This window comes from Danio aesculapii, chromosome 5 (genome assembly GCF_903798145.1).
Source record: "Danio aesculapii chromosome 5, fDanAes4.1, whole genome shotgun sequence".
Lineage (NCBI taxonomy): Eukaryota > Metazoa > Chordata > Actinopteri > Cypriniformes > Danionidae > Danio > Danio aesculapii.
Window position 1 is genome coordinate 9002195 of NC_079439.1, and position 18500 is coordinate 9020694.

At 34.9% G+C, this 18500-nt stretch overlaps 1 protein-coding gene across 1 annotated transcript in view; it reads right to left on the minus strand.

The window, feature by feature from the left end:
- The window catches only part of rictora (RPTOR independent companion of MTOR, complex 2 a), an 81380-nt gene that overhangs the window by 45714 nt on the left and 17166 nt on the right, over window positions 1-18500 (minus strand). Inside the window, exons 6-17 of the mRNA XM_056457330.1 lie at window positions 17370-17433; window positions 16781-16907; window positions 14436-14605; window positions 12847-12914; window positions 11962-12029; window positions 11805-11887; window positions 11411-11498; window positions 11210-11300; window positions 10572-10638; window positions 10401-10481; window positions 8499-8599; window positions 5259-5427 (exon numbers count right to left, since the gene is read on the minus strand). Of these exons, the coding sequence (XP_056313305.1) occupies window positions 5259-5427; window positions 8499-8599; window positions 10401-10481; window positions 10572-10638; window positions 11210-11300; window positions 11411-11498; window positions 11805-11887; window positions 11962-12029; window positions 12847-12914; window positions 14436-14605; window positions 16781-16907; window positions 17370-17433 (1177 nt within the window). The remainder of the gene's footprint in view (window positions 1-5258; window positions 5428-8498; window positions 8600-10400; window positions 10482-10571; window positions 10639-11209; window positions 11301-11410; window positions 11499-11804; window positions 11888-11961; window positions 12030-12846; window positions 12915-14435; window positions 14606-16780; window positions 16908-17369; window positions 17434-18500) is intronic.

Genomic DNA, 18500 nt, shown 5'->3' on the forward strand with positions numbered 1-18500 from the left:
TTCTGGAAACTACATGCTTACAAAGAAGACTTCATCGGTTTGTAAAAGGAAGGATCAGTAAAGACTGTCAGAACAAGGATCAGTGGATCATGAATCAGTTTCTTCCCCCATTTCACCAGTGTAAGTACGTGCGATTAAAACTGTTGCCTCATTTACTCTATCTTGCAAATGATGCATTTAGTTGTGTTTTGTTACTTGTAACCGTGTGTACTGTATCAGGTTAACTCTTTATTCTCGTATCGCGTGTAAAGCCACGTTCAAAACGCGACGCGTGCCGCTTTGTTTACGGATCGTCAGCTGTTCCTACACACATGCAACGGTCAAGTTTCAAAATATTTCAGCTCAGGTTCAAGGGAGCTGTCTAAATTGCACCCAGCAAGCTGAACTGGCGCTCTAGTCTAGGCGAACGGTGAGGGTTGTGTGTTTGTGTGTTGCGTGTGTGTGTTGCGTGTGTTGCGCAGGGCCGGTTCAGCAAGCTGAACTGCCGCTCTAGGTTAAAGACGATCACCTCGCCCTCAACCCGAAAGTGAAAACAAAAGTGACCCGTTAGCAAAGTGAGGACGTGGGGTGTCGCAGATATAACTCAGGACGCGGGTGGTGAGGGAGGTGTCGCGGACGTCTCCCCCTCTATTGGTGCTGTGTCTTCCAAGGATGAGAAGGAGGTGTTTGTGTGTGCATCTGTGTGAAAAGAGCAGGTAGAGAGTGACGTGCTCCTCGCCAGTTCTTGGAGTTTTTGCTCAATAAAATAGTTTGTCGTCTGTTTTTTTAAGTGCATCGTCTGTATTTACATTCACCCACAGGCAGCCAAAATCCACACCTTACACTATGAAGCGTGTATGCACTGTGACTACTTTTATATTGTTGATTACGTGCTGGGCATTTCACTTTGTCTCGCGCTGAAGGCTGTCAGTTTCGACCAATCGCAGCAGGCTGTCATCAGTCCAATCAGCGCAGATTAGTTTCGCGCTGAGGACGGGTTTGGGAACAAATGAATCACTGAACGATTCATATGGGAGTCGCTGGGATAATTAGGTAAAAATAAATGCAGATTATAAGACCATCAAAGTGTTGTTTGACCTTGCATGCATATTAGACTGTTGTTGGAGACCCTTAAAACCTAAATATGACCCTATTTCATGTATAATATGGGCTCTTTAAACTCCATCTTACAAGGACTCAATAAGGAAAACAATGTTTACTATAAATGTACCACAATCATGTTACACTCCTTGCTTCAACCCGAAATAACTCTTGCACAATATTAAACCGTAAATACCTTTTTTGCACAATACTCACCTTTAATACCTCTCTTGCAAAATATTCTGCACAACATTGTCCTGCCTCATGTAAAAGTACTTGTATAGCCTGTCTTGTGTATAGTTAAGTATCTTATGTCTATAGTTAAGTCTTGCGTGTATAGTTAAGTATCTTATATAGTAGATGTTAGTTAAGCATAGGTTTTTAAAATAGCTCTTGTGTCCAGTGTTGTGCTGTATTTATGATTTATGTAGCTCTGTTGTCTTGCGAGACACAACATTTTGTTCCTCTGTATGTCGACACATGTAGCAGAATCACAAAGTAGGGCTGTCAAAATTAGCGTGTTAACGCACGCGATTAATTACAAATATTTAACGCGTAAAAAAACGCAAATAACGCAGCTGCAGTTTTTTTTATTTCCTGGTGTGGCCGATGTGTGTTCAGGGACGGCGCGTGCATAGGTGACCTAGGCGGCCGCCATAGGCAGCAGAATAGTGAGCGAACCCCCCGGTCCAAACTTTCAGATGCGAACCGGTCACTTTCGGGTTGAGGGCAGCGTGATTGCCGTTTGCCTAGAGCACCAGTACAGCTTGCTCTGGCCCTGCGTGTGTTTAACGTGCAAAGAAATTTGGATAAGACCATCAACGCGTGTTTAGAAGGAAAGTTTCAATATAAGACAATTAATGTCGCATCATCAGGCTATCCTGCTTTTCATGAGTTTCATGCAATTTCAGGTGTTTCACTTTTAATCTTTAGACTTTAACTGCAGTTCAGCAGTTCACTTTCATTCAGCATATTCTCATTCAGGATGTTTTAATGGAATCTGTAACCTCATGGCGAACGGAGAGAAAAACCTCCGCATTTCAGGACTCGCGTGATCCTTTAAGGTAATCAAAAATCACTACTTACATGAGAGACTCTTAATCAGTATTATCTTAATCATAAAAGCAGAGTATTGGTGTCCATGTAAATGTACTCGGTGAAAGTGCCAGATGAAGTCGCAAGCTGTCAAAGACAGCCCTATTCTCTGCCTTTAAGCTACTTCCATGAGCCCTTACATTTCATAAGTTTGACGTGTTTCCCCCCTACACAAAACTTTTGTAAAGCGTCTGCTTCACGTTGCAGTGTCAGAATCCTTGCTTGTAAAATACAGCCATACTTCAGAACGCTTAGTTTAAGCAAATTTGATGAACGTGATCGTGCGTGTTGATGAATCTGAAGGGATCCCTCGCTAACCGGGTCCACTGTACTGCGAGCGTTGTCTGTGTGTGTATGTGTGTGTGTGTGTGTGTGTGTGTGTGTGCGTGTGTGTAGTCCACTTAGAATCCAACATGGAGATAATTTTTGCTTGTTATTGGCATTGATTGTTTTGAAATTCAAATGGCACTTAAAGGCCTGTGTTTTTACTTCTGTAATAAATATGGCGTTTCGTGATCAATCATGATTAATTACAAAAAATTTATTAGTGTGATTAAGAAGGCTAGGTTAACTTTTTTAATCATATGACAGCCCTACAATAAAGTTGACTTGACTTGATTATATTAATTTAAACGTATACATTTCACAAAAACCCATCCAAGTCGAGCCATTTCTTGTATAGCTTCTTACTTCAATGTTCTAAGATAGACCATCTGATGAAAGTATACAGGTTTATTAAGCTCATCTTTTAATAATTGGCTTGTTGATTTATGCATTACTTTATTTTTATACTTATATCAATATGCATATTTATACTAGGTCTTAATGTTGCTGTGTGTTTGTTGCCTGTAGATGCTTTCTAAAGTCTACAGTATGCTTTTTTTCACAATAAGAGAAATAAAAGTCCTGGATATCATCAATATAACACATGCAAAAAAAAACAAAAAAAAACACATGTAATACATTGCAGTTAGGTGAAAAACAACCAGAATTTTATGCATTATTTAATAACAATCCTGACCTCGACTTTTATGCATGACTGATAAAATTTCTCTTGGTGAAGGAACTACAATACTTTTGGGGGGATTGTTATCTTGATTTCTCAAAAAGTGTTGAATCTGTATTTTTTTACCAGCAGAGACTGATTGAACAGCAGCTCTAAAAGTGTTTTGTAAACAAAATGGTAGCAAACAAGGTCAGGATTTTCATCAACTCCTACATTAAATTTTAGTTTGTTGTTCACTAGACTCTATTGTATTTCACTAGTAATGCTGCAACAACCAGTCGATGAAATCAATAATGAAATGCAGTTATGGGCTGGACTGAGGAGTGCCACATACATGATAATACATGCTGTTCACATAATAGAGGGTACAGATTTATGACATTACATAAAATTGATATTATATATTAGTGTCTTTATTGTCTTTAGTGGTCACTTTTGTGTACTTTTGTGTGTCTTTCTTCAGTACAAAACATATGTGCCTCTAATCCTAGGTTTAAATGTCAAAATGAAAGATCATTATAAGCAATACGTGGCTTTTGGATTTTTTTAAAGAACACATTTATACATAAGTAATACCATGATTTACGGTTGTTAGAATTAGCAAAACGTCAAAAAAAAAGTGTTTAGTATTATAATGCCACTCATCGAAGACTGAGGACAACCCACACATTTAATACACAAAAACACTTCATTGAACATTTACACATGGACAACATCTATATGAACTATATAACTGCAGGTTTAAGTTATTAGTAACTAATAAAGTTATACTTACAACTAACAACCTTAACTTTTCTAAATTTGATTGTAATGCAATAATGTGCACCTTTTGTAAAGCTGCTTTGAAGCAACAATAATTGTGAAAATCGCTTTACAAATAAACTTGAACTGAATTTTATCCAATTAATAATTAAAAATAAATAAATAAATAAAAAATTAAAAGTAAAAAAAGAATCGCCCAACTAATCAATTATTGAAATAATCGTTATTTGCCCCCCTAAGCCTTTTAGAGCTTTTCTTTTTTACTGTTTATGTCATAAAAAAGAAAGGCATACTCTAAAACATCAGTACACCAGAATGAGTAAATGACTCAATATTTTTTTAAATATATAATTATTTTGTGAGATATCCATTTAATCAAATAAATCTTAATAATTTAAAAAGGAAAATAACATGCATGACAATTAAACCTAGAAAGTAGAAACATCCGGACAATGCAATGTTTGATTGCAATAATTCTCTGTGGTGATTAATAATGAAGCATTTAAACACCCACAAAATTTGTGTGAATTTTTTTTGTTCTGTCTTACAGAAAAGAAGATATTTTGGAAAATGTTGGAAACCGGTAACCGTTGAAATCCATAGAAGGAAAAACAAATACTATGGACGTCACTGGCTACAGGTTTCCAACATTCTTCAAAATATCTTCTTTTGTGTTTAATAAAAAAGTAAGAGTGATTTTTGGATGAACTATCAATTTAAGGTTCCTAAAAATAGTTATTCTTTTAATTTAAGAAGCATCTAATTTCTCAATTCTTTCTTTAGACCATTTCAATTTGAGATTTACTCCAGGAGCATTGATATACAGTTGAAGTCAAAATTATCAGCTCTTCTGTGATTTTTCTTTTTCAAATATTTCCCAAATCATGATTACCGGCAAGGATTTTTTCACAGTATTTCCTATAATATTTTTTCTTCCGGAGAAAGACTTACTTGTTTTATTTTGGCTAGAATAAAAGCAGTTTAAAAAAATAAAACATTTTAAAGTCAAAATTATTAGCCCTCTTAAGCAATATTTTCTTTTTAATTGTCTACTGAGCAAACCATCGATATACAATGACTTGCCTAATTACCCTAGTTAAGCCTTTAAAGCTGAATACAAGTATCTTGAAAAATATCTATTCAAACATTATGTACCTTCATCATGGCAAAGATAAAATAAATCAGTTATTAGAAATGAGTTATTAAAACTATTATGTTTAGAAATGTGCTGAAAAAAAATCTTCTCTCCGTTAAACAGAAATTGGGGAAAAAATATACAGGGGGGCAAATAATTCAGAAGGGCTAATAAGTGTACCTTCATAATATAGATGTCCTTGTGTGGGCGCTGATGCTGCTGGTCTCTCCGGTGAGAGGAGCTAGACGTCCTGTGCAGAATGTGATCCAGGTAAAGACTGTAAGGTTTGGGGCCCCGGCGCTTCTTTTCATGGAAACGCTTCAGGTGGTTCACGGCTGCACTGGCACGCCTGGAAAACACAACATTGAAGTACACATGATATCAAAATTTACCTTGTTTGCTCACATTGCTAGTTTTGTGGTGAACAATTGATCTGTGCATGTCATTAAGAAAATAAAAACAGTTTGCTCTTGTAATCTAAAATTGAAATCTGCAAATGCACTTCCTGTTTGTTTGCAGTTAAATTCTCAGATTATGTCTGTCTAAGGTATTGGGCGGGGCTGACATACTTAACCACACCCCTCCAACTGTCAGTTTTGACAGCAAACAGAAATGGTGAGGAAGAGGAGTCTGTTAGGTTGTAATAACTCTCCCCAAACTCTTTTCCTGATCTTTCTGAACGAAATGCCAACTGTACTACGTCCAATCAGCTCGCAGCAAAAAAACAAGCCACACCCACTGTTTTCTCATTTGATATTCTGTTTCTCTAGGAACTGCATCACAATACAGGAAAAATTTATAGCTGTTCTTGGGATATTTAGTAACTTAGAGATGTTTGTAATATTAGTAACTTCTGTAGTAGTAGTTTTTGTAGTACTATTGTTGTTGTCAGTTATTATTACTGTTGTCCTTTCTTTTTACTGTCATTATTACTATCATACATTACAAGCATTGTTGTTACTCCTTATCACTGATTTCTATATGTTTTATTTATGTCTGTGATACTTGCTTCATTTATTGACTGTTATTGTCCCTTATGCATGTACTCTGACCTGTCCACCAAGTTACCTTTACATGCGCACACACATGCATGCACGCACGCACGCACACACCAGTACCTGACTATATTGTTGTTGTTTTTGTTTTGTTTTTGTTGATGTTTCTTTGTATTTGTATGATCCCAATTTGTGTATCTTTTTGCATATTCTAATAATAAATAAATAAATAAATAAATAAAATCTTACAGATGTTTAATAAATATCAAAGACAAGCCATTTTATTTGGTATGGTAAATGCAAATGGGGATTTTGAGAATGTGAATAAGAAAACTGAATCTGCACCTAAATTTGGTATGTGGGGTAGAGATATCCTAAACATGCTTGCTTTGGAGAGGTTGAGATATATCAATAATGACGAATTGCAGATATTTGATAAAACATTGGGAGAGATATTAGAACACTTTAATGCATTGGAAGAAACGCAAGCATAACCAATAACCCCTGTCAATAACATAGTAATTGAAGATTGAGTGTAATTTACAATCACTATTCATAATCTATAATATTTTTAATTATGTGTTTAAACTATTATGAGAAGCCATCTCTCCACTAAGAAGACAAATACATGGTTAAGTCAAACAACAGGAAACTACAGATGTGGTAACTGCAATCACTGTGATTACATACTCAAGACGAACATATTTAGAGATCCACAATGAGGCTGTGAATTTAAGATCAATTCATTTATTAATTGCAATACTAAATTTGTCGTATATCGTCTGGAATGTCCGTGCGGATGCTTTTATATAGGAATGACTAAGAGAAAATTAAAATTGAGATTAGCGGAGCATAAAAATGTGATACGTACTTGTAATCCACAATATCCTATGGCTCTACATTATAAAAATCAAGGTCATGGCAATCCCAGTTCATTAAAAATAGTTGGTATCGAACATGTTTTTAATTCCACAAGAGGAGGAGACAGGATAAAAAGATTAAAACCGAGAGAGACTTTCTGAATCTATACATTAAGGCAGTGATCACCAAACTTGTTCCTGGAGGGCTGGTGTCCTGCAGATTTTAGCTCCAACCCTAATCAAACACACCTGAACAAGCTAATCAAGGTCCTCCTAGGTATACTAGAAACATCCAGGCAGCTGTGTTGAGGCAAGTTGGAGCTAAATCCTGGAGGGACACCGGCCCTCCAGGACAGAGATTGGTGACCCCTGCATTAAGGCAACCAGATTTCCAGGTTTAAATGGCGAATTAGTCTTTTCCTTTTTTTTGTGAAACAGTTTCTCTACAGATGCTTTACAGATTATCAACGAATATTGTATATCCATTCTTATGTGTACATATTTATATTTGTGTGTGTGTATGTATATATATATATATATATATATATATATATATATATATATATATATATATATATATATATGTATATATGTATATATATGTATATATATATATATATATATATATATATATATATATATATATATATATATATATATATATATATATATATGTATGTGCACATGTATGTATGCGTGTTCGTATGGATGTATACATGTATGTACTTGCCATGTTTAAGCATATTTATCGGTACATACTTGTTTATTAGTTCTATATATAGATTTTTCATATATGCAATTGTATGCCTGTGTATGTTTGTATGCCCCCTTCTATCTATGCCAAATTAATGATAATAGTTGACCTTGTTTGTTAAATTATTTGAGTATTGCTGAGATGTTTAGAGGAGTCATGTGACCGTAGTACTCAGAAGAGACTCTAGATGCACCTGACCGCTGTTACCCTGATGAAGGCAGTTCCCTGCCAAAACGCGTAGGTTTTTTAAGATTTAGCCATGTGAATAAAGGCTTTTTAAATTTTCCACATTTTGAGTGCCTTGGACTGATTTCTGTTGTTGTTTTTGAATTCCTTACCCAAAGAGCACCGACCAATTATTTGAGTAACCCCCTGAGCGCTTTTTGTTTGTTGTTTTTAGATTAATGCGTTAAAACTATTACTTGACAATAAAACTATAGTCAAGATAATGCATTTATCTGGTGATACAAGAACAATGCTAGTTTATAATTACTTTTATTTGTGCATTACCTGACCAGCTAAACTATATTTGCTTTTATGTGCATTTGTCCCTCTGTGTTCTGTAGTTCGGTTGTTCTGTCATAGGTTAGTTTTTTTTTGTATTTTATATGTATTATTATTTTATTGTTTTTTTCTTCTCTTCTGTATTTTGCTGTAGTTTTGTTGTAGTTTTATAAAATCCAAAAAGCACATAAATAAAAAATAAAAAAAACTATACAGAAAAAAAACAAACAAAAAAAAAAACACTCGCAGCTCCTGACTGATGCTGGAGAGTGTATGAGTGTGTGTGTGTGTATACAGTTGCACTCACAGCCGTTTCTCCTGAGAGATGTCAAACGAAGCAGCCATGTTGATCAGTGTGGGCAGACAGTGCAGATGATGACTGTGAGAGTGAGGAAGAATCGTATTGGCCTAGAAAACAGACCAATCAAGTTGAGCATACAGTTCAATATTTGAGACACATTAAAGGGATTCTTCACCCAAAACTGAGAATTCTGTCATTATTTACTTACTCTTTACCCGTTTCTAACCTGTTTGAGTTTCTTTCTTCTGTTGAACACAGAAGATGGTATTTTGAAGGAATGCAGGAAACCTGTAACTATTGACTTCCATAGTATTTGTTTTCCCTACTATGGAAGTCAATGGTTACAGGTTTTCAGCATTCTTCAGGATTTCTTCTTTTTGTCTTCAACAGAATAAAGAAATTCATAAAGGTTTGGAAGCACTTGAGGGAGAGTAAATAGTGAGACATTTACAAGTACACCATTAAAAACTAAAATGGAAAATTCTACATCATCATACAATGTGTGTAGGAAAATTACCCTTGTCTAGTAATAAATGAAAGTAAAAACTGACTTAGTCAAGTAAAAAAAAAAGCATATTTACAAATTGAAACAAAACATATGACCAAAATGTCAAAACAGATCAATGATCATTAAAGATCATAAAAAAAAGATCTCTAAACATTTCCACATTTATTTCCGCTTCATATTCTTGTTTAAGATCAACCTGTCCCTCTTACAGTTCAATAGTGTTCAGTATTTTTTCATTAGCTTTTTATTTTTACTTTAAATGTAGTTTCTAAAACATCGGTTATGTGTTTCTTTTTAATTTGTAGTTATTTTTTTTATTCAAGTAACTATATGAAATTTTGAAATATTTCTGGCAAATAATACAGAAGGCAGACTAATCATAAATAAGTATTCAACATGTCATGTTTTTTCCTGGGAATAATATTTCTAAGGGAGCTTTTGACAGGGAATTGAACCAGATTTTGGTAAAAACCCAAACATTCCAAACATGAAAATAAAACAAAACTGAAAAGGAGTTGTGTAATAACAATGCAATGACACAAGGAGAACATACCGAACTACTGAAATATATTTAAAACTTTATATATAAGGTTTTTGGGTAATGGCAGCTTAAAGACGCCTCTCATATGGAGAATGAAGTCACATGCATTGCTCAGGTGTGAGTTTCTCACAGACTTCAACAGAGTGTAAAAATCTTGATGTTTTTTTGGGTCTGGGCTATCAAATCTGAGCTTTATTTTGTATTTTTTATTGGATTCGAGTCAGGCGATTGGCTGGGCCATTCTACAGCTTGACTTTCTTTATCTGAAAGCATTTGAGTTTCCTCGGCTGTGTTTTCTATCATTGTCTTGCTTTAATGTCCACCCTGGTTTCATCTTCATCATCCTGTTAATGTAGATGTTGGACTGAAGCAGCTGATGTTCATTTACACTGATGAAAGGCAGAGGGTTGCTGAAGAACTGCTGAGAGATTCTAGCTCCTGTCTGGGCTTTCACTGCCTTTCTACACCTCCCTTTCTTCATGTGTTCAATACTTTTTCCCTGTGTCATTTTTACTATATTACGCATAACTTTATTTGTAAACTAATTAGATTTGTTTTGTTTTTTTGCATATACTGTATGATATCCGGTTAAATGTTTAAGTCAACAGCACTTTTAGAAATATGTTTTCTGAGAAAAATGGTGATGTGTTCAATACTTCTTTCCCTCACTTTTATATGGCAACTTATATAGGCAAACTAGCTAAAATAAGTTTTTAATATATATTTAGCAATATATTATTTTTATTTAAAAAAAAAAATACTAATATTGAAATAATAAAAATACGTTTAGTTTTGAGCAAACTTATAAAATCCCTGTCTGGACTGGGACATTATTCACAGGTCTGAGGTAATGCAGTACCATGTGCAAGAGTTCTCCAAGCAGTATGGTGGCTCTCACAGATATCTGTCCATCACTGCTGGTCACGACCTCCACCAGACCCTGAGCAAAACAAACAAACAAACAAAATATTAGCAATAAAAACCTCCCAGATCCACTTAAAGCAAAAATACACCTAGAGTGACTATAAACCTCCAGTAGTCCACTGTTGATAAAGGCAGACAGCAGCAGAGCCAGATAGTTGTCCATGAGGTCTGGTCTGGTGAAGAAAGAAAAAAATAACAGCATTTCACTAAGAATATCCCAGAATATGTCAAAACGTGCATTTCAAATAACCCTCAAAGAGTGCGATTGGTTAATTCAATTCAATTTAAGGTTATTTGTATAGCACTTATAATGATTATTCTTTCAAAGCAGCTTTACAAAAGGTACATGTTATAAAATTACAGTCAAAATTATAAATGTGTATAGGGTGGATAGCATATAAACATAGTTAACCTGCAGTTATTCAATATATAGTGTCTTTTTCAAGAATGTGATGTCTATGTGTGCAATACATTTCCAAATAAGTGTATTAGCGTATTGCTAAAGTGTTTCTGTTGTCCTCAAAGTCTTTTTTAAATTCAGAATTGAAAATAGGCCTAATGGAAAACATGTCAATTTACCAAAAAAAGTCCATACACTGGAAGAAAATCCTTAAAAAGCCAAAACACTGCCCTTTACGGTTTCAAGCAGGAAATTTAGTTGCGTAGCACTCAGTTAAATGGAAACCCCATCATTCATTTTTGATATTTAGAAAGGTTTTGCACAAATTAGTAATGTAAACGCACCTGGATCGCGCTCTGTGAGGCAATATGACTTTGGCTTCTGCGGCAACAAACCCGTCAGAGAGTCTCCAGCTATCCTGAAATCTGCTGGGATCTGAACAGCACAAACACCATGAAACACATCCCAGACTGAAAGATCAACAACTTTACAGATATAAGGAGTGGCAGCCAGTGAGGCATTTTGTGAATGGAGGTGTTTCTTACCCACGCTGTGCAAGGCTTCCTCAAAATCTCCGGTCACTAATGGGACAGGCAATCTGAAGATCTCGTACAGAACTTCTAACAAGGCTTTCTGGAGACATACAGTTAAAGTAAAAATAATTAGCTCTACTGTGTTTGTTAAAAAATGGCTTGTTCAGTCATGACTGAAGTGACTCACTTTGAGTCATCATGCAAAAGCAAAAAGATGGTTTTATTTCATTTAAATAGGTAATTATTTAGAAAGATAAATTATGAATGCAACACAATTCAAGCATTTTCAAGGATTTCAAGCACCCGTGCGAATCCTGCAGATGAAAAACAGCAGAAGGATCCAGAATCTAGGATGACAAACTTATTTCCCATGATAGTCTATGCAATCATAGTATTTATAACTCACCCTGACGTCCATGTTTGGTATACAGAGCAGGCCTATCAAAGACTGGACCCCTGAGTTCCCGGATTTACACAGGTTTATAATACCTGCAGGAGAACAGCAGAAGAGAAGGATGAAGAGATTCTTTTGTCATTTTAAGATGATGCATTAGATTTCATACCTGACCATGAGCGAAACGCTGCCACGATGGCCATTTTACTGGCTAGAAAACGAGATTCTCTGTCCTCCCTGAGAAACAAAATGAATCATAAAACATTATTGAAAATATGCACATGATTACAGGACACTGCAAATGTAAATCATATGTAAACTAGAGTGGAGCAACGTTTTAGTGCAATTTACATTTACTTCTGGTAATTAAAATGTATTAAGATTTTGAAATAGTCTTATTTTGCTTTCACAAAGGCTGCATTTATTTGATAAAAATACAGTAAAAATTAATACTGTGACAGTAAAAGTTGTGATATTGTGAAGTTGTGTAATAGTTACAAAAACATATTAGGATGCTAATATGCCCCTCAAGTATTAACAGTTGTTATTGATTATTAATTTATCTTATCTAATTAAGATTGGCTCTTATTATCATCAATGCTAAAAAGTATTTTTGTTTTTTCAACAGCGAAATAAAAAAAACTATATAAATGCTTTTGCTGTGACTTAAAATCAGAGCAAGCAAAATTAAAATGCAAAACTTATGTAAATTTCACAGCATAAAAGATACAAATTTCATGACAAAAATGTGTGTGTGTGTCTTTATATATATATATGGTAATAGCTTATACCAAGGTAAAATAGTGAGGAGGTTTGACGGTATCAATATTTGAATACTGCCCAAGCATATATATATATATATATATATATATATATATATATATATAAAATGTAAACAATTCTTGCATATAAATAAAAATGACACAGTGTTTTTACTTAATTTTTGATTAAGTATATGAAGTCTTGGTGAGCATAAGAGATTTTTATAAAAGATTAAAAAACTAATCATTCTAAACACTTTGAACTGCAGTGTGTATCATAATCTAGAACTTACTTGATTTGTGCCTCTGCGGTTTCAGGATTGTGTCTATAGTGAAAGTCAGTGTAAGGTGCAAGGATTTGCTGGAGGAAAAAAAAACCATTTTATTCAAACATTTTATATAATTTTATTTTTACTTAACATTCAGTTGAAGTCAGAATTATTAGCCCTCCTGAATTATTAGCACCCTTTTATATTATTTCCCCAATTTCTGTTGAACGGAAAGAAGATTTTTTTCACAGCACATTTCTAAACATAATAGTTTTAATAACTCATCTCTAATAACTGATTTATTTTATCTTTGCCATGATGACAGTAAATAATATTCACTAGATATTTTTTCGAGATGCTGGTATTCAGCTTAAAGTGACATATAAAGGCTTAACTTCGTTAATTAAGCAAGTTAGGGTACTTTATGGAGTCAATCTAGGGTCATATTTACTTGCAAAATAAAAAAAAATTTTGCAAACAAAAAATAAAGTATTGAGCAAAAATAAATAAATGAATGCAAATCTCCAAAAATCGCAAAGCGAAAATAAATTTGAGAAATAAAAATAAATTTTGCTAACAAAAATAAAGAACTGCAAAGGGAAAGTTAAGTTTTAAAAAATAAAAATAAAATTTGCAAATCAAAAAAATAAATAAAAATCAAGCAGAGCAAGAAAAATATTTGCATATTTTTGCAAAAAAAATTTTATAGCATTGCCTTTACAAAACCCGTCCAGTAAATTGCAGTGCTCATTTTGATTAGCTTTTTTTAGTCAACCGTAAGTTTGCAATGCTGTTTTCATTTTGCACTTCACGTTTCTGTGCATTTCACTTTGTGGCCCTGATTTGACAAGGGGGCGGAGTAAAGGGAACTTGGGCATTTACGGTAGGCCCGGACCTGCTTTCAATTAAAGGACTTCATCACCTGGAGACACAGTAACACCGAGGTGGTCTTACAGCCCAGTAGGTTCTGGGTTTTTTCCATATTTTTTTTAAATCTGCAAATATTTAACTTGTTCAAGTAAAAAAAAATTTGTTCATTGTTGTTGTTTTTTTTTTGCACTGCTTAATTTTCCCTTTGCAGTTCTTTATTTTTGTTAGCAAAATTTATTTTTATTTCAGAAAAATTAATTTACACTTTGCAATTTTTGGAGATTTGCATTCATTTATTAATTTTTTCTCAATACTTTATTTTTTGTTTGCAAAACTTTCTTTTATTTTGCAAGTAAATATGATCCTAGATTGACTCCATAGTAATTAGGCAAGTCATTGTATAATGATGGTTTGTTCTGTAGACAATCGAAAAAAAATATTGTTTAAGGGGGCTAATAATATTGACCTTAAAATGTTTTTAAAAAAATTAGAAACTGCTTTTGTTCAAGCCCAAATAAAATCATTAAGACTTTCTCCAAAAGAAAAAATATTATAGGAAATACTGTAAAAATTCCTAGCTCTGTTAAACATCATTTGAGAAATATAAATAAAATTCACAGGAGGGCAAATAATTTTAACTGTATATTTGTTTTGTTTATATGGGCAGCAGAGAGGAGAAGTCAACAGGGAATGACCAAGCAAAAGCCAGATTCAGGAATCCTCATGAGCACGTGTTTGTTTACCTCCAACTCAACATCAGCGCGTATGAACTGGCGCGTGTGCGGGTGATTGAGCAGGTGCAGGATAGTGGTGATCAGGGCCTCGTTGATGCGGCTCAGCTGACAGTCGATTACGTTCTTCAGGATGGTGCTCAGACCTCCTCGCTGCGCCACCACCTCTGGGTTCTTCAGTGCTGGACCACAACAGAGAGTCAAACCAAATCAAACAAACGAACGAACGTCTACATGACAAACTACTAGGGTTGTGCCGATTGACTATAGGTTTGTATATCGAAGACAGGTAGAGATATTGCCAAGAGCTGAGGCCTAGCTCGTTTCACATTGATGTAGACCAGACAATCGTGATCAACTCTTTCATGAAAACCTGTCATAAATGTAGCATGCACCTTTCTGTGATGTTGCCATGTTTGGCACTGCTGAAGTTGACCCACTAACCAGAAAATTAATTAAGAAATAAAATGTGTTACGGTTGCCGTATATTGTTAGGTTTTTTGCCTCCTGTTCTCTCTCTCTCTCTCTCTCTCTCTCTCTCTCCCTCTCAGCCCGTCATATCCTTTAGGTCCGCCTTCGCGACAGCCGATTGGTTGGGAGACCCGTCACTCATCATTGGGTGACGTGGCGCGATGACATAAAAGGATGCCAGGGAGAGCGGAGGGTAGAGCGCTTTTCCTTTGATCCTGTTTTTTGTGTGTTTTGCCGACATGATTTTGTTATTCGTTGTTTTTGCTTAACTTTCGTTAGGATAAAATTATTTGTTATTATTTCTGCCCATTTTTGAACTACTTTGTTATTTTTGTACATCTTAATTTCAATTGCTTGTTTGTTACATTTGGGCCAAGCTCTTACCTGGCAAAAATTCAAGAGTTTGTATTAAGAGTTGACTTTGTCCTCAGAGTAAGGTGGATAGGAAGATGTCGTACGACTTTCATTCTGCAAACACGTAGTCAATTCATTGTTTAAAACACCAGGTAAGAAGTGAACGCCATATGTGTATTTATATTTTTGTATACTTAGTGTAGTATCGGTAAGTTAATGGCGCTTGGCGCTGAAGATTTTTCTTTTCATGCTTCTAGGTAGGTAAGGGGTTTGTTTATGAGGTAGAATTGTTTTGTTATATTTATTTCTTTGATTTTGGCTTCACTAGCATCCCCTTACTCTTGAGTGACCTCATTTTGTTTGATACTTTGTTTCATTTGCTACTTTATAATTGTAAATATTTCTTATTTTTGTAAATATATTTGGGCATTCTGGTTTCACTTTCTTTGTATATTAAATCACTTTTGTTGGCAGTTTGTTGTTTGTCTTGTTGCTTGAACCCAACACTTGTGAGAGTACCACACCGTTTAAATGTTATTACTTTTACCCTAGACTAACATCAAAGAGGTTGTAACAAATGTAAAGAAATTGATGGAAATATTTAAACAAATAGTATAATAAAATTTTAGTGATATATCGATATGGGCATTCATAGCATTGCCACCGAAAATATTGTTATACTTTGCAGTAAGATTGTCACAATACTGGAATTCGATACCAACTGAAATTTTAAAAATGTCCATTTCCAGCCAATATTTAAGCGCTGTTGAGTGCTTTCTTAAACAGCGCTGATTTGCCATTGTGTTCACGTGCTCAACAGAAATGACTGTGATTGGCTGTGAAGGTCATCAGTTCACAGAACTCACCGCTGTTTACTGAGTGTAACCACAGATACAGGGACACTGGAGCATTTCAAAGTCACGTCGATCAGTTGTTTTGTCTATAAGCTGACATACGAGCGATCCACTGATGAATACTGGCTTTAAAATGCTCCAGTGTCCCTCTGTCTGTGGTTACACTCAGTAAACAGCGTTGAGTTTGGTGAACTGATGACCTTTTTTATTTTTATTAGCCTTTGTTATAGTGCAGACACGGGTGGTCAAGTGAGAAGTTCAGGGGCGTGGTTGACTTGGTTGGAAGCTTGGTAGTCCCTTTCGCGCATGCCCAGGTTCCAATTTCAGCAGTGTATTGCGACAGTTTGTGCCCGTCACGAGCCGCTTTGCTTTCAAAGCGTTCAATGGGAAAAGGCGCTATTGCGTCGTCCATATTTTTTACAGTCATTGGGTGAGACGCATTGTAAAAGTATTTTTATTAGATTTTTTTATGATTATATTTTATATTTTATGATTATATTATTTGTGTTTACTGGATTTATGATATTAACAACTAATTACTGTTGGGGTAGGGTGAGGGAATGTTAAAATGTTAAAGATTTTGAACTGATATTGTTGAATCATTAAAGAAAAATAAAAAGTATGAATCGCAAAAAAACGATGCAAGCTTGACTGAACAAAAGGTTTCTATTAACTCACCAAGTTCACAGATGATGGCGATACAGGCCCGAACCATGCGATCTCTCTCCTGCAGCCCATCACTGCCCACCGCGATAAGGGAGTTGGTTACAGAGCTGGGAAAGAGCTGTGCGTTCACCGTTATCATCTGAATGGGAAAAATAGATGGAGAAATTAAATCATTTAACCTTTGTGTGCAGTTGCAGGTGTTTTCATCCACTCTGGGGTGATTATGAAACTTAATTTGGCCACATCCCTCTCTGTGTTTCAACAAATGGGATGATTTTTGGTGACAAATCTTATTTTGACACATATTTTGGGAAAGTGCTTTGAAATTTTTCAAAAACTCAACACACTCAAAAACTCAACACACAAATTGACTACCCTTTCATTATGTTCGGGGCTGTTTTGACCCCACTGACTTCCATTATAATGACATTGATTGCAAAGCCTTGACACCATATGATCATGTATTCTTGATTGTTAGTGATTTTCCCTGTTGGGAAGAGGTACAATTTTCTTAAGTTTACATGATATAATATTGTGCATCATCACAATATATAGTGATTTATTGAATATTGGCACACGTCTGAGAGGTGAAAACTCGTACCTTTCTGACCAATCGGAGGGCTTGAGTTCGCTCCACCTCATTGCTCTGCTGAATGTCAATACACCTGAACACAAAAACCAACACTTGAAACACATTTAGAAGCTCTTCAGATCCAAATCATAAAAAGCAGGTCACATTGTATTTGAATTTATCCTAATATTATACAAGAGTCCTCTACAACATGTTTAAATGCATCTAAAGTCAGAAAATATTGCCATTTTCTCAGAATATGCATTTAATATTAGAATCATTTAGCAATGAATTTGATACGGTTCATTTGTTAACTCAGAGCTTAAAGTATACATGAAATTAAAAAACTAAAATATTGATTTTGTTAGCTCGCATTGCCAGTTTTGTGGTGAACAATTCATGTGCACATCATTAAGAAATAATAAATAGTTTGCCTTTATACTCTTTTATTGAAATCTGTTAATGCACTTCCTGTTTGTTTTCAGTCCAGGTTATGTCTGTCTGAGGTATTGGGCGTGGCTAACATACTTAACCACGCCCCTCAACTGTCAGCTTTGACAACAAACAGAAATGGTCAGCAGGAGGAGTCTGTTAGGTTGTAATAACTCTCCCAAAACTCTTTTCCTGATCTTTCTGAATGAACTTTACTACATCCAATCAGCTCGCAGCAGAAAAAAAACAAGCCACAGCCACCGTTTTCTCATTTAATATTATTATTAAAAAATAAATAAATAAATAAATAAATAAATAAAATAAATAAATAAATTGCAGATTCCGGTTCATGCGCTCTTTAAAGTCAAAATGAGCATTAACGGAATTAACAGCTAGCGCATTGTTGTTCTTTAGGTGAACAATTCTTCAATACAAGTTTGCTTTGGTCATCTTTATTCAAAGTCTGACCATTTTGGAGTTTGGTTCCTTCAGCTGACATCAACATTCTTAACCACGCACCTTTTACGTTAGTTTGCTATGAGGCAATGATGCGTAAAAAGAAATCCCCACCCCTACTCAATATTCAGCTTTAGTTGAAAGTAGAGATCTTCACAGGTCCAAAAATGAAAACCCAAAGAGACCCATAAATGTGCTGCACGGACCCAACCCGGACTCGTTGGTCTATTTGAAAATGGCTACGTTAACACTGAGAGACTTAAATTTGATTTT